The following is a 21,178-nucleotide window of genomic DNA, read 5'->3' on the forward strand; positions in this document are numbered from 1 at the left end:
AAATCGCAGCTCTGAACACCTGCTCACTACCTCATGCAAGCTGTCTCATCAGTAAAATGACCATTTGGACATTTAAAGCTCCTTCCAGCACGTGAAAGATATTGGAAAGAGAAACCAAGCGTTGACCCTCAAGCTCCCTCCCAGAGCACCAGCCTCACCTTCACCAACGCCTTTCTTTGCCAATTGCACCCCCCCGCAGGGCCCCAGGGCTGTCTCGACCTATTCCTGGGCCTCCTCCTTTGGAGGCTAAATACACAGCAGGTCCTTCACAATTTCTTAATCCCATAAACACGAAGCAACTTCCGTTCATGCTGAATGAGCACCAGTTACAACAAAATGTTTAAAGCAGAACGTTTTATGTCAAAGAACAAAAAGTAAAGCTCATGCCCATCCATTAAGGAATGGCTAAACAGGTTCACAGTAGACAAAATACTTGTTTTATGACTCTCATAAATGGGCAAGATTACAAAGCCATTCAGTAATGCAAAGTGAAACAAGAAGAACCAGAAAAAATATCTAACACTGCCATCACTGACCAGCACGCTCCCTTCCTCGTCAGCACAGGCGAGGACTACGGCTCCAGGTACAGAAATCGAGACTTCTATCAATTTGCTCCATAAAAGAGAGATGATACAAAGACAAGCAACCAGTAAGGATCCAGAGGCACACAGCTGGACAGATGGCAGCGGCGACTCCTAGAGAACCAGGCTCATACGCCCATCACCATCATCTACCTGAGTATCAAACACTGGAAAAACCACCCTACGCCACCCCCTTTTGTCATGCTTTCACAAGACTTTCACCAACACCATCATATGCCTCAGAAAGCTGGTAACAGGTACAAAGGACTTTGCAATGACTGTTTCACATCATCCCCATTTTATAGACTTAACAGTTTATAAATTCTTGAGGTCAGAAGTATAAACAAAGGAAACGGAGGCAGAGATAAATGAGCACTTTTATTTCTTTGTTTCACAAATAAACTGGCTGAGATAGTTGTTTCCGGTGGGCTAATCAAATAGACCAAATCCCATATCTTCATCAGACTCCTCCGATTCTTCCTTGGTTTCCACCTTGGCAGGAGCGGCAGCAACAGGTACAGTGGCAGCTGGAGCAGCAGCCGCAGGGGCGGCCACTGCAAAAGCCGAAGGGTCGGCCAGGAAGGCCTTCACCTGAAAACAGGAAGATGAGTTAGCACGGCACACCTGTCCTCCCACTCACCTCCTATCCCTGTGGGTCAACAGGTGGAGTGTTCAAAGCCACTGGAGATGGGTAATAAGCCAACTCCACAGGGGGTCAAGATTCCCTTAGGCAGAAATTGGGCCGTGAACAGGCAACTTCAGACCAGCAACTTGGCTACCACAGATACAGGGCCACGACCTCAAAATGAGAAGACCTGGGTTCTGAGTCTTGTGGGGAAGGAACAGTTTCTGCCTGTCCACACTGGAGGCACACACAGGTTAATAAGTACACGGTATCTTGGGGAGGGGAAGAGCAGGAAAAGCTTCCTGAAGGTGCCACGCCAAGTCCTTGCCCAAAGTCAGGAGATGGATGCTGTGTGAGCCCGGGCAAGTAGGCCAGCATGTCTGAGACCACAAAAGGGGCTGGAGTCGAGGAGATGTTTTAAATGTCAGTCAGAGGCATTCTTTTGGATCCTAGAGGCAGTAATAATAATGCCACTGGGGTTTATTAGGGGCAGCAGTGCACAGGCTGACCCTCACTTTTAGGAAAACCCTTCTGGCTGCTGTGGAGGACCTTGAGGCAGGGAAACCAAGAAGGATAATGCAGCAGTTCAAGCAACTACCTAGTGCATATTCAGACTATATATTTCATTTACAAATACTGTGATAATCAAATATTGAATGCAGAAAAGTATCCTCTTTCAAAGAAAATAAAGTCACTATCATTATTACTACTCCGTGATAACTCAAAATGTCCTGGCTAAATCTTTACCTTTTCAGCAAGTGGGAAGGTATACTCAGTCTCCACAGCTACAGCCAAGACCCGCTTGTACCCATTGATGATCGAGTGGGGTACTGATGCAACAGTCGGGTAGCCAATCTGCAGACAGACGCTGGCAACATTTCGGACACCCTGTGGACAGAGAGCCAATGACGTGGTGGCAAGCCTGCCCTAGATGTGCTCCTAGACTTCCCGGAGCCCAAAGGCATCATTCAGACACAGCAGAAGCAAGTTCATTCTTCTGCTGCCTCAGTGCCAATTCTGCAGCCTACCCTAAACCCTGGACAGACAGAAGCCACGTCTCTGGACACACACCGGCCCAAGGCCAACCACCTTAGCCCAGCAGAATTCCTATCATGCTTTGTAGCCAGCCTCCCACCCCAATTACCCTCTTGGCTTGCCACCATTACATTCCCAATGTCAACCAGCCGAAGGGTGGAACCCCTCATGAGAACACTGCCCAGGCCGCCAGCCTTTGGAGGGGCCCTACCTCTAAGAACCGAAGGTGCAAAGTCTCCTCCGTGATGTCCAGCACTTCAGGGTTGTAGATGCTGCCATTGTCAAACACCTGCTGAATGATCAGCCCAAAGGAGAAGGGGGAGATGTTCAGCATGTTCAACAAGGTGGCCTCGCTGGCACCCACCTTGTCTCCAGTCTTAATCAGCTGCACGTCACTCTGAAAAAACAAGAGAGAAGTCGGCCCGGGGCAACCAGCTGCCGGAATGTCCGGCAGACTCATGACAGCAGCGAGCCTCAGGATCACACCGGCCCGCCCCACATCCTCCAACAACCCCTGACCTAAGTATGTCCTCCAAGCACTTAGCATCATCCATCCCTGGGCTCAGGATGCTCCCATGCCTGGACCACAGCCCTATACAGCCAACGACACTCACCAAGATTTCAATGGTGCCCCTGGAAATCTTGGTGGTGATGCCCAGAGCCTGGAAGAAGGAAGTCTTCTCGGGACCCAGACCAGTGTTCTGGGCTGGCACAGTGACATCACAGGGGGCAATGGCACCTGCACGGGCAGCAGCTGGCACCTTATTGGCCAGAAGCATGTCCCTAATCTCCGTCAGATCTTCCTTGGTGAACACAAAGCCCACATTCCCCCGAATATGAGGCAGCAGTCTGAAAGAAAAGTCACATGAGTTAGCTCACCTCCCAGAAAGCATGAATCTTCCAAAGAAATAAAGGGAAGAGAACACTCCCCAAATGCACTGCACTCACTTCTCCAAGGCAGGGTTGTTCTCCAGATGTCCACGAATGGCTTTGCGCATCATGGTGTTTTTTCCCATCAACACTACGGCCTTCCCACGGAGGGACATCCGGATCTGCTGCATCTGCTTGGAGCCTACATTGTCTGCTCCCACAATGAAGCATTTTGGATAATCATCCAAAAGTTGCTATGAAAACAAGCAACAGAAATAAAGATGTTTGTTACTTGGGAAAGGTCAGATATAAAGATACCCCAAATCGTAGGCTGGCTGGAAGGTAATTCATGCCCTCAGTCTACAGAGGAAGAAAGATTTAGATCCTCGGTCACAAGGCATTAAGCAGCAGAAATGAAATTTGAACTCAGATGTTTTTACAAATTCTTACAACTCTGGGGCCTCTCTCTACTACATCTGCTGGTCTCTTCTAGTAACTGACATCGGTTGGTCTGCTGTTTGTCCTTTTGTTTTTGAAGAGGACCATGACATCAGGAAGGTGATATCACCTCTTGCAAGTGAACTAGATTTAAGTGAGGAAAGGCTGTGCAAAGTCACCAACCAGCCTCGCTTTCTCCTCCGGAATCCATCTGGGTCCAGTGACCAGATGTTGATCAGGACAACGAGAGACAGCCCCAAGTAATTCTGATACTGCAACACCCAGGACATAAAATACTGCCAAAACGCCTTGTCCACTCCACTCACTGTCAAAGCCAATGGGTCCAGTCACACTCACTTTTACATAGAGAGCAAATGGAATACAAGCAATCAAATTCAGAATTACATCTTAGCTAGCAAAAAAAAAAAGGGGGCAGAATTACATCTTAGTACTAAAATCGTTTCTAAGCTACTGAAATGATTTTTTAAAATGCAGCCTGGTGCCCACCAAAAAAGCCCAATCTGCAAACAATTTACAGTCAAAGCATCTTTGGGGGCCACCCAAATTGTCAACAATTATTAACCTTGTTAAGACATATAAATTCCAAGTTAATAGTGACCTTAAAAATCAAAAGTCACCTGTCAGAAAAGCTAAGAAAATGTTTTAAAAAAACATGTCAGAAAGTACAGTTTTCTTATGGGCAAAGACCTGAATACTTTAAATACTAATTTATGTGCCTGAGGACTGTTGCCTCATAAGCATGTGGAGGCTCCTGTCATGCTTCATGGAAGTTAAAATTGAGCAGGGCATACCCATACGATCTACCTATAATATAAGATTGAACATAAGTATAACAAAGTACAAATTTCTGACCAAACTTCAACTGCCAAATGACATGATTTCAGACAAACCCAAAAGATACACATAAATGTGTTTCGTTATGGGCTGTCTCTTATGTGAGTCTTGCTTATTTCCAATCCATTCAACTTATTTTAATTTCCACTTGATATAAAGAAAAACTGCCTATTAACTGAAATTATCCAAAAATAGAAAGTGGTAAGTTTTTCATAACAAATATTTCTTCAAAGAGAAAGTGAACAAGAAAAGTGCATTCTTTTTTCAGGCAGAAATAGGACTGGACAGCTTTCAGTACCTTCCAAATTTTCATTATTCTTTATTTATTTTAACTTTTAACCAGTCCAGGGACGACTGACTGCCAATGTCCTAGGCGAGGATTTCCCCCATAGAAAACAGCATAGGACTATAAAGCAACAGCTTGCCTGTTTTTGCACATCAACTTCGGCTTTATAAGTCAAGAGGCGTTTCCCTCCTTGAACAGAACACTCCATCTCCTTTTCCCTGGCTGACTCCCCCGCCTGGCATGCTCCATCCTCCTGGTCCCACTCTCCCTCTCCCTCTGCCTCCTAGAGCCTTCTCGTGGAGCCTGGCTTCCCATTCCTTCTCTATCTTTTAAGTCATCACTTGCATATTCTCTCTCCTATTAGAATATGCACCTCTCGAGAGCAAGGACAGTATCTGTGCCTTTCTTTGCACAAAGCCCAGCACACTGGAAGCATGCTGATGGACACTCCTGGAGCCCTAGTATTAACCCCACCTAACTGCCCCAAGGTGATCTGCCTGGGATCACACATCACTTACAAGGACTGAACGACAGTATTCCTTTCATCGCCTGGTCCTATAACAGCCACTGCTGGCAGAGTCAATTACCATCCCCTGATTTACAGGTAACCAACAATATCCGACATCATCCTCAAAACTCCTGAAGCATCGCACCTAACCCACATTCACACCACGGCTGCTTCACCCCCCGACCAGTCACATCCCCCTCGGTAAAACCTAAGCTCCTCAAGGATGATGCTGCCTTTCACTTTAATTCTGGCCTTCTGAACTGAGTAACTCACCCACGCTCAAAGGGCCTGAACCCCACTCTGGTGCCCAGCCCAACACCCTTCACTCCGTCACACTCGGCTGACCCTGCCCCCAGGCTGCGGCCCTTTTTCAATCACAAGGGTTTGTCTGCCCGAGAGAAGCAGGAGGAGGAGGAGGAGCACCGGAGGCGCGGGAACCCTGGGGGAGCTGGCACCCCAGGGAGGACAGAGGCCAAGTGAGAAAACGCCAAGGCCGTACAGTCACCCCAAAGAGAGCGCAGGAAGGCAGGCCTCTCGGAGGGGCGGCCCCTGGCCCGGGAGTCTCAGAGGAGCAAAGGAAAAGGGCACGGAGCGACCCCACGCGCAGACCCCAGGCCACTTACGATGATCTTGAGGAAGTAATTGGATTTCCAGGTAGCCCTGTCTTCCCTGGGCATCTCGAAGGTGCTTCAGGGATTGCCACGCGGGGTTTAAAGACGATGTCACTGCGGGGGAAGCAGGGACGGCTGCGGTGAGACCCCCTCCTCAGCCCCGCCCCCAACCCCCTACACACCCCCCCACCCCCACGCCCCCGGGTAACGTCTCCATCCGGGCCTTCCGGAGGGCAGGTGGCGGCCTAGGAGGGGCCTGGGGCCCTAAGTCCAAACCCCGCTTGTGACAGACAAGGAAACTGAGGCCCAGAAGGGGGTCATAGGCCTAAAACTAAAACGGGCTCAAGGGCCCCTCCTGTTGTACGGGAGGGGTAACTGGGGCCCGAAGAAGAGAATACGCCCTAGACTCCCCGCCCCCACGGCCCCGCTCGGCTGGGAGGGCAGACCCCGACTCCAAGGCCCTTCTCCTCCCGACCCAGTGACGCAAGAATGCGCTCGGGGGGGGGGGGGGGGGCCGGGGCCTCTGTCCTCCTCACACGCGGGCCCCGCAGGCCTCGGCCGGGGCTCGGGCTCCGACACCGGTTCAGCGCCCATCAGCGCTGCCCAAGAGCCCGCGCTCCCCTGACCCCAGAGCCCAGGCCGCGACCCACCGCGGGCCCGGAGGCACCATCCGACCCACCTCGCACGAGGACGCCTGGGGAGAGAGCGGCCGCGCGCCTCCGCGCGCCTTTTATACTGGGCACCGCAGCGAAACAGCGCCCGCGCACGGAGCCCACTCCCATTGGCGGACGTCTCCGCCCATCCGGCGAGCGGGGCGCGATCCAGGCCGCTATTGGACGTTACGGCGGCCACTCGTGGGTGGTGGTCCCGCCTCTCGAGAAGAGGCTCCCGCATCTCAGAAAAGGAGAGGCAAAAATCCGCTCGCGCCCCCTGCTGGGTTGGCGTGGGACCTCCAAGTGCTCCCTCAGCAATTCAGGGAGCTAGCAAAAAAGCAGAGATGGCTCCAGGCTTTATTAACCGCCTACTGTATGCCAGGCACTGGCCATGAATAAAATGAAAATGAATTAAAAGGCACTCTTTAAGCGCTCGAAGTATTCATGCAATAAGCGAGATGAGGTCATGCGGATGGAGCTTGGCCTCAGAGGCCAGACCTGGGTTCATTTCCTTTCTCTTGACACATACCTGCTGGGGGACCTTGGGCAAATCAGTCAGTCAGTCAATCAGTTCAATTCAATGTGATTCAATAAACATTTCTTTACAGCCTCAGACACTTACTAGCTAGCTATGTGACCCTGGGTAAGTCACTTAACCCCCATTGCCTCCAAAATTTTAAAAATAAATAAACATTTATTAAGTGCCTACATGTACCAGGCCGCACACTGGGGATACAAAAAGAGACAAGACAGTTCCTGCCCTCAAGGAACTTCCAATCTAATGGGGGAGACAATATGCAAACAAATATAAAGGGGCAGCTAGGTGGCTCAGTGGAGAGAGTACTGGCCCTGGAGTCAGGAGGACCTCAGTTCAAATCCAACCTCAGACACTTGAAACTTACTAGCTTTATGACCCTGGGCAAGTCACTTAACCCCACTGCTTAGCAAAAAATATACATACAGATTATATATATATACAGGATAAATAGGAAATAGTTAACAGAGGAAAATGTTGGGGAAGGCTTCCTGTAAAAGGTGGGATTTTAGTTGTGTTCTAAAGGAATCCACGAAGGTCAATAGTTGGAGCAAAGGACTGAGAATATTCCAGGCATGGGGGATAACCAGAGAAAATGCCTAGAGACAGAGAGATGGAGAGCTGGAGGTCAGTGTCACCGGACCCAAGAGTACAGATAAAGGAGTAAGACATAAGAAGACTGGAAAGGTAGGAGGGGGCTAGACTATGAAAGGTTTTGAATGCCAAACAGACATTTTTTATTTGATCCTGTAGGCAACAGGAAGCTGCATGTATTTATTAAATTATTTATGTGCAATTTCATGTGCAATCATCTTTTTTTTAATTGTACTGTGTTATGGAAGTGCTTGGGGGCTTTTTTCCCCCTGAGTTGAAAATAAAATAATTTTTTTTCAAAGTGGTGGGGGAGAGGGAAGCCACTTGGGGCTAGGGAATAGTGGGGAAAATTCTGTGGGCTGGACAGAAAAGAATGAGGGACAATATGGTTGGCCTGAACCTCCTCCTTAAATTGGAGGTCCCCAGTGAAGAGGATTCTAAGGCATGGTCAACTGAAGTCTTGTAGAGCTGAATCAGCCAGAAGAGGAGAAGGCAGTGCTCTGAGAAACTCCCTCATAAGATGCAGGGAAGGTGCAGAGCTTCATCAATAAGAGGGAATTTACTTCTCTGGGAGTCCCCTATAGCAAGGGAAAAAAAAGGCTTCCCGTAGAAAGTGACCCCTGAGTTAAACCTTGAAGGATTTGGAGAGACCTGAGTGGGGAGGGAGTGCACCCAGTTCTGGCAGTAGGGAGCCTCTGAAGCTTCACAAGCAGGAAAATGACATGGTTATATATATGAGCTTTAGGAAAATTATTCTGGGCCTTGAATGGAGGAGTTTGGAGAGGGGAGATATTGGAAGCAGGAGATGACTGCAACAGTCCACACGGGAGATGGTGGACTAGGCTAGAGGCTGTACGGATGGAGGCTAGAGACGCAGTGGACCTGGAGGCTGAGCATTTAAGGGAGGACTCAGAGTCAGGCTTGGACCTGTCTTTCCATCCGATTTCATGTCCCTCCCTTTCACATCTTATGTATGCTGGTGTTTCCTCCCCCTCCCCCTCCTCCCTGAAATTCACTCCCTCCAGCTCTGGCTCCTAGAACCCCTAGTTCCCTTCAAGGCTTAGCTAAACACCTCCAACTTGAAGCCCTTCCAGATTTCTCCCAGGGGTTGGTGATCTCTCCCCATCAATGTCTGCATTTTCTTTCTATATATTTTCCATTGACTTCTTCATACACACGTTCTTTCACTCAACAGAATGTAAGCTTCTTAACGACAGGAACTATTTTTTAATTTTTGTATCTCCCCACACCCAACCTGCAGCTAGCCAGCTCTAACAACTCACTTCCCAAGCATTTATGTCCCAATTCTCTCTTCCTTTCTCTTTCTCTTTCTTTCTTTACCTTTCTCTTTTTCTTTCTCCCTGTCTCTCTCCCTCTTTTTTCTTTCTCTCCCTCTTTTTCTTTTTTTCTCCCTCTTTTTGTTTCTCCCTTTCTCTTCCTCTCCCTCTTTTTCTTTCGTTCTCTTTTTCTCTTTCTCTTTCTTTTTCCTTTTCTCTCTCTTTTTCTTTCTCTTTGCTTCTGTTTCTTCCTTTCTCTCCCTTTTTTTTTTTTTCTCCTTCTTTTGTTTCTCCCTTTCTCTTCCTCTCCCTTTTTCTTTCATTCTCTTTTTCTCTTTCTCTTTCTTTTTCCTTTCCTTTTTCTTTCTCTTTGCTTCTTTGTTTCTTCCTTTCTCTTTCTCTCCCTTTTTCTTTTTCTTTCTCCCTCTTTTTCTCTGTTTCTTCCTTTCTCTTCCTCTCCTCCCTTTTTCTCTTTCTGTCTCTGTTTCTCTTTCCCCTCGCCCTCTATTCTTCTCTCTTATTCTGTCTCTCTCACTCTCCTCATTCTTTTCTCATTCTATCTGAATCTCTCTCTCTCTCTCTCTCTCTCTCTCTCTCTCTCTCTCTCTCTCTCTCTCTCTCTCTCTCACAGAGGGAAAGCTCCCAAGGACAATATGAATCTAAGGAACTTCCCAGTTCCTAAGGAATGGTATAAATAAGCATTTCATTTAGACACCCTTGGCCTCAGGAGAACCAGGTTATACAATTACTTAAAAAAAAAAAACAAGATTCCTGGCTGTCTGCGAATTTCCCTGGAGGCAGGAGGCACTGTCTCACCCCATTCCTAACAGAGGAAGTGCAGAGGAGGAAGGAAGGGCATGAGGAGGGAAGAGTCCAGTACCTGCCAAATGGGGACCTACTGAAGGAACCCGGCAGAGCTGGGATATTTAGTCTGGAGAAAGGAAGACTCAGGGGCACATAATGGCTGGTTTCACATAGCCGAAACGCTGACATGTGGAGAAAGCAGGGGTATGCTGGTAAATGTTTAACAATCGGCTCTTTAGAAAAAATGTTTCACATATGTATGAAATGCTTTGCAATTTAACCCACATTATTAACATTTTGACCTTTGCTTTCTTAAGTCTAGACAGTCAACAGAATCAAGCCCTGACTCGAAGGTTTTCTGGATATACTCCCACTGAAAATTTAACAACAGATTCCAGGCTGGTGTGACCTGGCTGGAGGGAGGTTAGATTTGTTTGGCAGTGGGGAGTAGACTGCACAGCAACGCAAAGGGGTAAATTGTGTCTGGATCTGGGGAAAAACTTGCCAACAGTTAAAGCCGATGCAAAGTGGACAGGCTTCCTTCTCTTCCCAGAAGTCCCCATGTGAAGGGGGGTAATGACTTTTCAGCGGGATACACTAGGGATTTCTCTTCAGTGTGGGTTAAGCTGAATGGTCTTTGAGGCTCCTTCCGAATCTGTCCTTTCAGTATTGGAATGATCTAACTCTTGAATTGTCTCAAAGGTCTGTGTTCCCTTTCTAGACTTTCAACTGAAAAGTGGTGGGATTTCCCTATTCAGGAAAAATCGAAAGTTAATCCCACGTAAAAAAAAAAGTAGATGAAACTCCACGTCTTTAAATGACCATTTGTGAACCAAGGGGAGCTGGGAGCTGTGATGTACGGACAAGGCGTCATGAAGAGGACGTACATAGGGTGCTTTAAAGGCAGCAACGCTTTATCTACATCACCTCCGCTGAGAAAACTCTTTCCTGAGATAAGCTGAACTAATGTATCTCCTCCCCCTTTTTGGGGGTGCTGTGGGCATCGAACGCTACGTATTTGTTCATCCTTCGTTTTCAAAGAGGACCGATGACATCATGGGGCGATGTCTTGACTGGAGAGCGAACTGGATTAAGTGCGGCGGAGCCGCACAAAGTCCTCAGCCTCCCTCTCTCCTCCAGAGCCATCAAAGCCCAGTGGCCCGGGGCGCAGTGGATGACCTCGGTGTCTACATGCACTATATACTACATACTATTACATATGTGCCATACTGTCAGCCAAGGTCAGTTTGGGGTTTGCTGACCTGCTCTTTTTCTTTCTTTTTAAATCTTTCTCACAAAGGGTGGTTCACTGGGTGCAGGAGACAAAGACTTGGAAATGAATGTGATATGAAAACAAAAAAAAACTACAAAAACTTTTTTTTAAAAAGAGAGGGAAATGTATATGTAGAGCCTATATCAGAATGTGTGCTGTCTTGGGGAGGGAGGTGAGGAGGGAAGGGGAGACAATATGAAACTCAGAAGCTTATGGAAGTAATTGTTGAAAACTAAAAAGAAATTTTAAAAAAGAATACAAGAAAAAAACGAGAGACAGAGAGAGAGAAAAAGAGACAGAGAAAAGAGAGAGACAGAGAAGAGAAAGAAAAGAGAGAAAAGAGAGACAGAGAGAGGAGAAAGAAGAGAGACAGAGAAGAGAGAGACAGAGAGAGGAGAAAGAAAAGAGAGAGAAAAGAGAGAGACAGAGGGAGGAGAAAGGAGAGAGAGAAGAGAGAGACAGAGAGAGGAGAAAGAAAAGAGAGAGAGAAGAGAGACAGAGAGGAGAAAGAAAAGAGAGAGAAAAGAGAGAGACAGAGGGAGGAGAAAGAAGAGAGAGAGAGAGAAGAGAGACAGAGAGGAGAAAGAAAAGAGAGAGAGACAGAGAGGTTTTGACCACATTGATGTCCAGCACCAAGAATGGGCACAACGCAGAGCCAACGGAGAACACAGCTACTCTGGGAAATCCTCCATCCTCAGAGTGCTGGCTCTGCCCTTGGAAGCCCGAAGTCAAGGCTCTCCCAGGACTTCATTAGGCCCTACTATAATGGAGAATCCTGAGCATACTCAGAAGGGAGCCTCCCGGAGTCAGGATGCCCAACCTCATACAGGCTCCTTACAGAGAATTTCTCTGCCTGTGTTTCGCTTTCAAGTCTGTTGGGACTACTCAGGCTGCTTTCCGAATGCCACCCCAGTTCAACTTAACAAGCAATTATTAAGTGCCTACTGTGTGCCAGGTACTGGGGAGGCAAAGGCAATCATTAGTAACAGTCTCTGCCCTCTAGGAGCTTGCTTTCTGAGAGATGTGGGACAGAGAGGGGCGGGCTACAACATGCCCTCAAATAAGTAGATTCAGGACCATTTGAAGAGGCAGGAAATCAGGATTGGGGGGATCAGGAAAGGCCATACCTGAATTGACCCTTGATGGAGGATAAGGATTCTAGGAGGTGAAAGTGGTAAGGAGTGTGTGCCAAGCGCGGGAGATAGCCTGGGCAAAGACAGAGGTGTTGAGGACGAGGGATAGCCAGGAAGCCAGTTTGGCTGGGATATGTGGGAGGCAGCAAAGAGTAATGCGAAATGTCTGGAAAGGTCAGCTAGGGCCAGATCACGGAGGGCTTCCAACACCCAGCCAAGGAGACCGTATTTTATTCTAGAGGCATAGAAGTAGACAGCCAGAGAAGTTTCTGGGCACACCTGAGCTTTAGGAAGATTATTTTGGCAGCTGTGTGGGTGATGGATTGGAGTGGAAGCAGGAAGGCCAAATAGAAGGCTAAAGCCTGAAATGCACTGGGTGAGAGGCGATGCAAGCCTCTGCTGGGGTGACTGGGTGGATGGGGGAAAGGGGACAGGCAAGAGATGTTTGCTGTGGAGGCAGAATTGACACCCATTCCATCTCAATCTTCCTCCTCCAGTTTTCCTCAGTTGCTGCTGGCACCTTTTTTTTTTTGCGAGACAATCAGGGTCGCACAGCTAGTGAGATGTTGTTTTATTTTGTTTTTTGGTGGCAATGGGGGTTAAGTGACTTGCCCAGGGTCACACAGCTAGCTAGTGTCTGAGGCTGGATTTGAACTCGGGTCCTCCTGACTCCAGGCCGAGCTGGCTCCTTTCTCTCAGGCTCCAGAACACGTTTTCCTTTTATACCCCAGGCATCTTGTTCTGTTTCTCTGGGTGGGCTACTGTTGGTCATTACCCCTCACCCATGTGGAGCAGAACAGCGGGTTCAGTATCACTTTCAAAGGGCCACATGCACACTCATTCCTGGGACACTGTACCAGCTGGGACATCGGTGGGACAGGAGTTCCCTGCTCTGTAAATAAGAACACATCCAAGGTGGGACAGCAGGGGTGGGTCACTGTCTCCTATTAGGATTAGAAACCCCAAACCTGACCTGAGGGCAGCCCCCAGGGCTGCAGAGGGGCCAACTGTCAGCCCAGATCATCCAGGGCACTTAGGACCAGACCAGGATCTCCAGCGCAACCTTAGCTCGACTTGTCCTCAGTAACCCCAGTGTATTTTCAGCTTTCTCCCCCTGTGACTTCCCTCCCACTCTATGTTATCTTCTGTCTCCGCCATCACACTGTAAGCTCTCCAAGGGCAGGCCTTGTCTTTTGCCTATGTATCCCCAGTACTTAGCACTGTGCCTGGCACAGAGCAGGCGGCTAATACATGCTTCCAGATGTGACTTTAGAACAGAAGGACAGTGTCTTGTGTCTAAACATATTTTCTCTAAGGCCTAGAACAGCTCTGCGGCACACAGTCGGTGCTGGAGAATTAGCTGGATTTGGTGTAAGTGAACAGAAGCTCAGATTCAAGTCAGGAAGACCCGAGTTCAAATCCTGCTTCAGACGCTAACTAGCTGTGGGACTCTGGATAAGTCACTTAATTCCTTCCAGCCTCAGATTCTTCATTAGTAAATCTAATTAGTAATTACTAATAATTAGTCATTTTAATTAGTAATTAGTAATACTAATTAGTAATTTACTAATCTAAATTAGTAAAAATTAGTAAATAACAATAGCTATCATTTATATAGCACTAGAAGGCTTTCAAAAGGGCTTTACACACCTTCTCATTTGATCCTCATAACCACCCTATGAGGTAGATGTTATAATTATTCCCATCTTTTTTTTTTTTTGGCTAGGCAGTGGGGTTAAGTGACCTGCCCAGCATCAAGTGTCTAAGGCTGGATTTGAACTCAGGTCCTCTTGACTCCAAGGCCAAAGCTCTATCCACTGCACACCCTAGCTGCCCCTAATTATTCCCATTTTACTGATGAGGAAGCTGAGGCTGAGAGCAAGTAAGTGACTTTTCCAAGGTCTCACAGCTAGTACTCACTCTGAGGTAGCATTTGAACTCAGGACTTCCTAACTCCAGACTTGGCACTCTAGCATCACCTAGCTGCCTTCTAGGGCCAACCAGAACCTTTTGGATTCCTCCCTCTTACTTCCAATACTAGAAGTCAGCCATCGCCTCCTTCTCCAGTCTTCCATAAAGCCTTCTACTTCCTCCTCTATAAAAATGGGAGAGGATTGGATGAGACAGACCCCCAAGTCTCTTCTACACTCAATGATCCTAGGATTCCCAGTTCCTTTAACCAAACTCTGAGGGCTACGATTGCTTTCTTTTTTTGTCTTCCATCCCTAGGGCCAGCACAGCGCCTGACACAGAAGAGGTGTTTAGTAAAAATGTGTTCAACCGAAATGAACCAGAGAAGAGAGGATTCCCAGACACTGTAAACAGCCCAAGGAAAATCACTAGAGCGAGGGGAGTACAGCTGCCTGGTTGGGGGTCCTCTTCCCTCCCGCTGTGCTGGCCCTCACCTGGACACCATCCAGGTTGTCAGCATCCTTCCTGAGAAATGCCCAGAAGAAACCTCCGCGCTCCAAACGTGGTCTACTGACCAGGCCGAACTGGCATTTATGCTTAGGGATAGGGATGGTCAGACTCATGTCTCCAACCAAAAAAGTCTTGAAACAAGGCAAGGTGAAAATAATGGTAAATTTTATTGGCATAAATCACAGGAATTTAAATGGGAAAAGCAAGGTTAGAAGTTTATAGGGCAGAAAAAATCAAATCAAACTGTTGACCCAGAGAGGAGTTCCCCCAGATGTCCCTGACCCCAAAGGGGAGGGACGGGGCAGGTCACTGTAAACAGAGCACTAAGGCCTCGAGGTGGACATACAGACACCCCAAAACAGAAAAGAGCTGGCCTGGATAGCCCCTGGCTTTCATTCAGCTAACCGAACCAGAAAGCTGAGTGTGCACTGAGATCCCAGCTAACTCGGCCTCCACCAGACCCAGATTACCTTTTGCCCTGTCTGCGGCCCATTTCCAATGACCGGAGGAGGCTCTGGGAGTGGGCAGGGATAGCAGCTCCACCTGGGGGACTCAGGTAAGCTCCCATTTCACCTACTGGGAAATTCTTCCCAGGATTATCCCCAGACCTGGCCTCAGGGGACTTGAGAACATTTCATGGCCCATAATGAGAGCAAGGCCCTTTGCAAAAACCACCATCAGTGTCAGTTGGGTTTCTCCTCCAAGAATTTTCCAAGCACTCGTTATGGTCAGCACAAAACGGGGACAAAGCTGGGGCAGCAGAGCTTGGCGGTCCCAAGCACCCCCTGGCTCCATCATCATCCTTTTGTTAAGAAGGAATCTCTGTTCTATTCTATTCCTCCATCACTCCACCCCAGGTTTCCCAAAGAACAGGGAAAGTGGCACAACAGGTGCTCCACAGAGTCTAGGAGGATGCCCAGAGCCAGAGGGCAGCCCCCTGACTCCTATGGGGCATGCTGGAGCAGGGCCCTGGGGGAACTCAGAAGACACAAGGAGGGCTTGGTTGTAGGACCCCCTCCTTCAACTCCTTATGGCTTATTCTGGCAGAAATTGGGAAATCCTCTCACGTCCCCCCCCAAGTCTCTCCCCACCACCCAACACACGTTATATGCTGACCTCTCTCCTGAAGGCCGGCAAGAGGGCTAAGTTAGCTGAGACCCCGGTGCACAGAGTCAGGGAGGATGGGGGTCTGAATACAGCAGTTTATAAAATGTTCTAGGTGAACTGGGAAGGAGGGAATTAAAAAAAGGCAACTCCCAGGCCGACTGGTTTGTGCTAGAAAAAGATACTGGCTGCCTCTCACCCAGAAGCCCTCAGTACAAAGAAAATCCTACTGGTTAAGAATGCTGGACAGCAAAGGCCCCTGGGTCACTGCCCCCACAGGTCCAAGAGCGGGCAAAGGACAGGATCGAAAGAACATCTTAAAATCTTGTCAAAATCATTCATAGAGAGAATTAAAAGCAACCCAGATAAACAAGAATTCAAACCTCAGTGTAGAAATCTATCAAACACAGGGCAGCGTCCAGTCCGGGGGCCGTGCTCACAGCGTGCCCGCCAATCCTGGAGCCCACAAAGTCAATATAAAATATTATTGCTGGAGAGTCCTTTCTCAGTAGAACTGAGTGAATGAGAGCCACAAGGTGGAGGAGAGAGGCACCTGGGAACTTCTCCCCCACCCCCAGTCTTCTCCCCAGGGGGGTTAATGCTGGCATTCACTTGGCAGGAGCTGGCCGCCCTACAGAGTGCTGAACCAGGGGATGGGGGGGAGGAGGGAAGGGAGGGGAAGGAGGGAGAGAAGAAGGGAGAGGAAGTGGGGAGGGAGGAAAGGAGCGGAGGAGGAGGGAAGGAAGGGAGAGAGCGGAAGGATTATAAAAGTTCTGCCCCTCAAAAACTCCCTGAATGGGCAGCCCTGGTTCTGGGGATGCCCAGTGACCTGGCTAAGAAATGATTCCAGTGTGGGGTGCCAGGCTCAGCACAGCAGGGACGAAACCTGACTGGTTCCCCAGCCATGACAGATCTCTCCCACCATGAAAGAAAGAGAGGCAGGGAGAACAGAGGAAGGGGGAGGGAAGTGGGGCTTGGGAGATCCCTGGGAAAAGGAAACTAGAAACAGGTGTGGCACCCCTGGCCTCTCCTCCTCCTGCCCTTCTCCTGTCCGGCCCCTGCCCCCCTCCCCTGCCATGAGGTCTCTGGGTCCCAGGAGCCCTCAGCTCCCTCGGGGCCCCTCCCAGGTGGGCCTGGGCAGGGGGGAGGCTGGCTGGGGAGGGGAGAGCCGGGGGCTCTAACAGAAGAGCTTGAGGAAGCAGTTTTGACAGTAGGGCTTGTCATTCTGTTCCTTGAAGGTTCCCTTGTTGAGCTGCTTGAGACAGAAGGCACAGACAAAATGCTCCGGGTGGAACTTCTTGGCCATGGCGGTGATGCAGCGGCCCGTGATGGGCTTCTGGCAGCCAGAGCAGAGCGAGCCACGACGCTCGTGATAATGTACCTCACAGTAGGGCTGCCCGTCATGCTCGAAAAAGCTGCCATTGATGAACGGCGTGAAGCATTCCTGACCAGCACAGGGAAGGACGGGGACAGTTAGGCCCAAGGGGTGCTCTGACCAGCAGCAAAGGGGCCCTAGCCCTCCCACGGAGACCTGGGGAGGTGCCAAGGGACCTCAAAGGCAATCCAGACAAGGAAACCGAGCCTCAGAAAGAGGAGGTAGAGGCCAGGCTTGACCCAGCCCTCCTGCCTCCTTACATGGCTCTCCTCCGTGTGACGGCTCCCCGTGACTTGTACCTTGGCCCTGCAGGGGTTCCCAGGGCCCAAGGCCCAGGACCAGACAAGTCTCTGGTGTGACATTAGGAACCCTTGTCTGCTTGCCCCCTCCTCCCCCGCTGGGGAAAGGACTCTGGGTCATACCCCTAAAGCACCAGACACTGAAGTCCATGGGCCTCCCTCAGAAGCAGAACTGAAGACAAAGGGACTCAGCAGAAGGCACAGCCAGGGAGCAGAGAGCGTGCTGCTGAGAGGGCCTTACCCGGCAGACGAAACACTCGGGGTGCCAGAGGGTGTTGAGTGCAGAGATGTAGTTCTCTAGGATGGCCCTGGCACAGCCTCCACATTTAGGGGCAAACATGTCAAAGTAATCTTTTCGACAATACGCCTTGCCATCTTTCTCATGGAATCCTACATGGGAGAGGAGAGCACAGGATACATTCAGAGAAGGTCAGGGCTAGGAGGGGCCTTAGAACAGGGGATGTCAGAGCTGGGAGGGGCCTTAGAACAGGGATGTCAGAGCTGGGAGGGGCCTTAGAACAGGGGATGTCAGAGCTGGGAGGGGCCTTAGAACAGGGGATGTCAGGGCTGGGAGGGGCCTTAGAACAGGGATGTCAGGGCTGGGAGGGGCCTTAGAACAGGGGATGTCAGGGCTGGGAGGGGCCTTAGAACAGGGGATGTCAGGGCTGGGAGGGGCCTTAGAACAAGGATGTCAGAGCTGAGATGGGCCTTAGAACAGGATGTCAGAGCTGGGATGGGCTTAGAACAGGGGATGTCAGAGCTGGGAGGGGCCTTAGAACAGGGATGTCAGAGCTGGGAGGGGCCTTAGAACAGGGATGTCAGAGCTGGGAGGGGCCTTAGAACAGGATGTCAGAGCTGGGATGGGCTTAGAACAGGGGATGTCAGAGCTGGGAGGGGCCTTAGAACAGGGGATGTCAACTGCAAGGGAACTTAGAAATCATGCAGTATAACTCTCATTTTAGAGGAGAGAACTGAGGTCTAAAGGTGAGAAATATCTGGCCAAGGCCACAGAGCAGATCAGAGGCAGGATTCAAACCCAGGTCCTCTGACTTCAAGCCCAGCACTCTTTCCACTATTCTCTGCTGTCTCTCTAACATTAAGAACACAGAATCCCAGATATAAAGGGGCCTGTGAAGCTCAGGAAGGAATCTATCCCCCCCACCACCACTGGGGGCCTCTAATGTAAACATGACCTTCCCCCCAGACACCACTGACCCCCTGCAACCCAAGTTTGGTACCTTCTGGTCCGAAGAAAGCTCCACACTGAGCACAGAAGAAGTGCTCCGGGTGCCAAGTTCGGTCCAAGGCCGTCACCACTTTCTAGAGGAGAGAAACCCCAGAGGGGAAAGCTGTTGAAGGGTCGGTTGCATCCTTTGCCCAGTTCAGAGAGGCAGACCCAAGGCCCAGAGAAATGCAGCCACGTACAGCGGTGGGCAAAGAAGCCCTCTGTAGGCCTCAGAGAAGGCCCCCTACAGGCCTCAGAGAAGCCCCCTGCAGACAAGGGGTGATCTGGGGGAGGCTCCCACCTGTGCTCACTCCTCACCCTCCTCATGGACCCCTCACCACTTATCAATATGCATGTTCTGTTTCTCCAAGAATGCAAGCTCATTGGTCTTTTTATCCCCAGAGCCTGGTATGCAGTAGGTGGCTAATAAGCACTTGCTGAATGAATGAATGCGTTCTCATGCTGTCGGCTAGCCCTGGCCGCCTGTGCCAAGCCTCCCTACTCTCGTGCCCAACCTCCCTTTTTTCGGATACTCTGCCTCCACCCTCTAGGTTTCCCACCGACTGGTCCCTCTCTCATCTCCTGGGACTGTGGACCCCGCGCAGGATGCCACACCGGGTTCTAGCAAGCAGGGAGCGGCCCGTGTGGGGAAGGACCCAGCCACGCAGCTGGGTGGGCATCCCGGCCTCGACCACCACGTGCGCCCCCAGGACTCACATCCAGAATGGGCCCGTTACAATAGAAGCAACGAGGGGAGAAGAGGTTGTGGTAGTCCTTTTCACAGTAGGGCTGCCCATCACGTTCGAAGAAGTTCCGGGAGCCGATCTCCTCCTGGCAGTGGGTGCAGACGAAATGCTCCGGGTGCCAGGTCTTCCCCATCGCCGTCACCACCTGGGGGAAGGGGAAAATGAGGAAGGCTGGCCAGGGGAGGATGGGGGAAAGGAGCCCTAGCAACAGCCAGGAGAAGGTCAGCTCCCCGAGGGCAGGCAAAGCACCGTTCCTTTTTGTCTGTATCCCCCACACACTGAGGCCGGTGCCCGGCACACGGTGGTGGTTGTTAGTCATGTCTGACTTTCCGTGACCCCATCTGGGGTTTTCTCAGCAGACATACTGGAACGGTTTGCCATTTCTTCTCCAGCTCATTTTACAGATGAGGAAACTGAGACAATCAGGGAGAGGTGACTTTCCCAGGGTCACACAGCTAGTCGGTGTCTAAGCCCAGATTTGAACTCTCATCTTCCTGACTCTAGGCCTGGCACTCTATCCACTATGCTACCTAGCTAGGTGTATAATAAACTCAGTTACTAAAATAAAAGGAGGCCTTTCTCCACCCCACACCTACCAACCCACTGAGTCAAGGGATCTTATTCTTTATCAACCCAAGACTGATGGACACCCCCCACCCCCGGGGGTGTATCAGACCTTCTCAGAAACAGATGATGCCCCTGGCCCAGGCTGTTTCTAGTCCCCCCTCCCTTGATACCCCACAAATCTTCCACTCCTCCATCACCTGTCCAGCAATGGGTTTCTTGCAAGCCCCACAGACACCTTTGGCGACCGTGGCCACACCTAATTTGTTCAGGTCTGACTGCAGGCTCCCCAGCATGCTGTCCAGTTGGCTTCCTGGCTTTGGGGGGCCGCCCGGTGGGGAGTTGCTACCCACCTTCCCCTGGGCCATGAACTGTGGAGCAAGAGGAGAAAGGTGGTTGGAACAGGACAGCCAGTGACACCTGAAATCTCTGGCTGGGACACCAGCTAAGTGTCTTCTGCCAACTTGGAGGCTTCCTAGGGTTCGAGGCCATTCAACCCACTCTACAGACACAGTAACTGAGGCAAGCAAAAAATCTGGTGACCTTCCTGAGGCCAAACAACAGAACAGGCACAGATCCATCCAGGTCGCCCCCGTCTCCCTCCCATAGCTTTTGGGGAAGATCCTGTCCTGAAGGTAGATAAGGAGAAAGGAAGCCTGTGGGGTAAGAGAGAAGGGCAGTGGGACAGCGTCCTCTGTGCTAAAATTACCCCCTTCCCCCACCTGCCTCCACTGCCATCTGGACAGCGATGTTCAGCCCTCCCTTCAGAAGTCGCCGAGAGCCCACCAGCCCGCCACCCTGGATCCGACAGGGAGACGAGAAAACTCCCTGAGGAGAGAATAAGGCCTTTTCTTGCAGAGAGACAGATCTAGGCATCTCCACACCAGTAGAAATAGGAAGGGCCTGATGTTTGTTGACCGAATGACCGACTGATGGCCAGTTCAACCCTAGAGTTCAGAGACATCCCATGATCCTCTGTGGCCTGGCTGCTGACAAAGGCAGTTCTTCCCAACCACAGAGCCAAGAAGAGGCTCCCTCCGGGCCCAGGGGACGAGGAGGGGAGAAGCCTGGAGAGATGAGGCCTGACCCCAAGAGAGGGCAGGCTTGGCTGAAAGGGGAAAGGCAGGAGAACTACGGAGGATGCTGGTTTCTTTCTTTCTCTTAGCAGGGCCCCGTTGGAGCTAGGAGCCCAGGACCATGCCCTAAGGGGATGAAAGGGGCAAACCTCAGGAAAGGCCAGGGCTGCAGGGAGCTCACTGCCACGAGGAGACGGGCTGGCTGCCTTCCTGAGGGTGGGAGGGCTGGGGGGTGGACGGGCTGCCATCGGGGCCAGGGGGTGGGCTGCTGAAGTCCCCGTCAGCACCTG

General features: G+C 50.4%; 3 protein-coding genes across 3 annotated transcripts in view; 1 reads left to right on the top strand and 2 right to left on the bottom strand.

The window, feature by feature from the left end:
• Positions 1 to 946: 946 nt before the first annotated feature.
• On the bottom strand, positions 947 to 5,913 carry RPLP0 (ribosomal protein lateral stalk subunit P0). The gene is made up of 6 exons (XM_021007990.2): positions 5,822 to 5,913; positions 3,190 to 3,365; positions 2,856 to 3,090; positions 2,453 to 2,638; positions 1,954 to 2,094; positions 947 to 1,172 (listed from the first exon to the last, which is right to left on the bottom strand). The coding sequence occupies exons 1-6, from the start codon at positions 5,873 to 5,875 to the stop codon at positions 1,011 to 1,013; spliced, it is 954 nt and encodes a 317-aa protein (XP_020863649.1). The 5' UTR covers positions 5,876 to 5,913; the 3' UTR covers positions 947 to 1,010.
• On the top strand, positions 5,877 to 6,878 carry LOC144457132 (uncharacterized). Its single transcript, XM_078154362.1, has 2 exons — positions 5,877 to 5,949; positions 6,361 to 6,878. The coding sequence occupies exons 1-2, from the start codon at positions 5,918 to 5,920 to the stop codon at positions 6,791 to 6,793; spliced, it is 465 nt and encodes a 154-aa protein (XP_078010488.1). The 5' UTR covers positions 5,877 to 5,917; the 3' UTR covers positions 6,794 to 6,878.
• A 7,769-nt stretch (positions 6,879 to 14,647) lies between these two features.
• LOC110222837 (paxillin) overlaps positions 14,648 to 21,178 on the bottom strand; it is a 59,177-nt gene continuing 52,646 nt past the window's right edge. The window contains exons 7-12 of the mRNA XM_078154367.1: positions 21,038 to 21,175; positions 20,013 to 20,183; positions 19,220 to 19,393; positions 18,516 to 18,597; positions 17,519 to 17,667; positions 14,648 to 17,047 (exon numbers count right to left, since the gene is read on the bottom strand). Coding sequence (XP_078010493.1) covers positions 16,781 to 17,047; positions 17,519 to 17,667; positions 18,516 to 18,597; positions 19,220 to 19,393; positions 20,013 to 20,183; positions 21,038 to 21,175 — 981 coding nt within the window. The 3' untranslated portion in view covers positions 14,648 to 16,780. The remainder of the gene's footprint in view (positions 17,048 to 17,518; positions 17,668 to 18,515; positions 18,598 to 19,219; positions 19,394 to 20,012; positions 20,184 to 21,037; positions 21,176 to 21,178) is intronic.

Source organism: Phascolarctos cinereus, unplaced genomic scaffold, assembly GCF_003287225.1.
Source record: "Phascolarctos cinereus isolate Bilbo 61053 unplaced genomic scaffold, phaCin_HiC Scaffold_4;HRSCAF=312, whole genome shotgun sequence".
NCBI lineage: Eukaryota > Metazoa > Chordata > Mammalia > Diprotodontia > Phascolarctidae > Phascolarctos > Phascolarctos cinereus.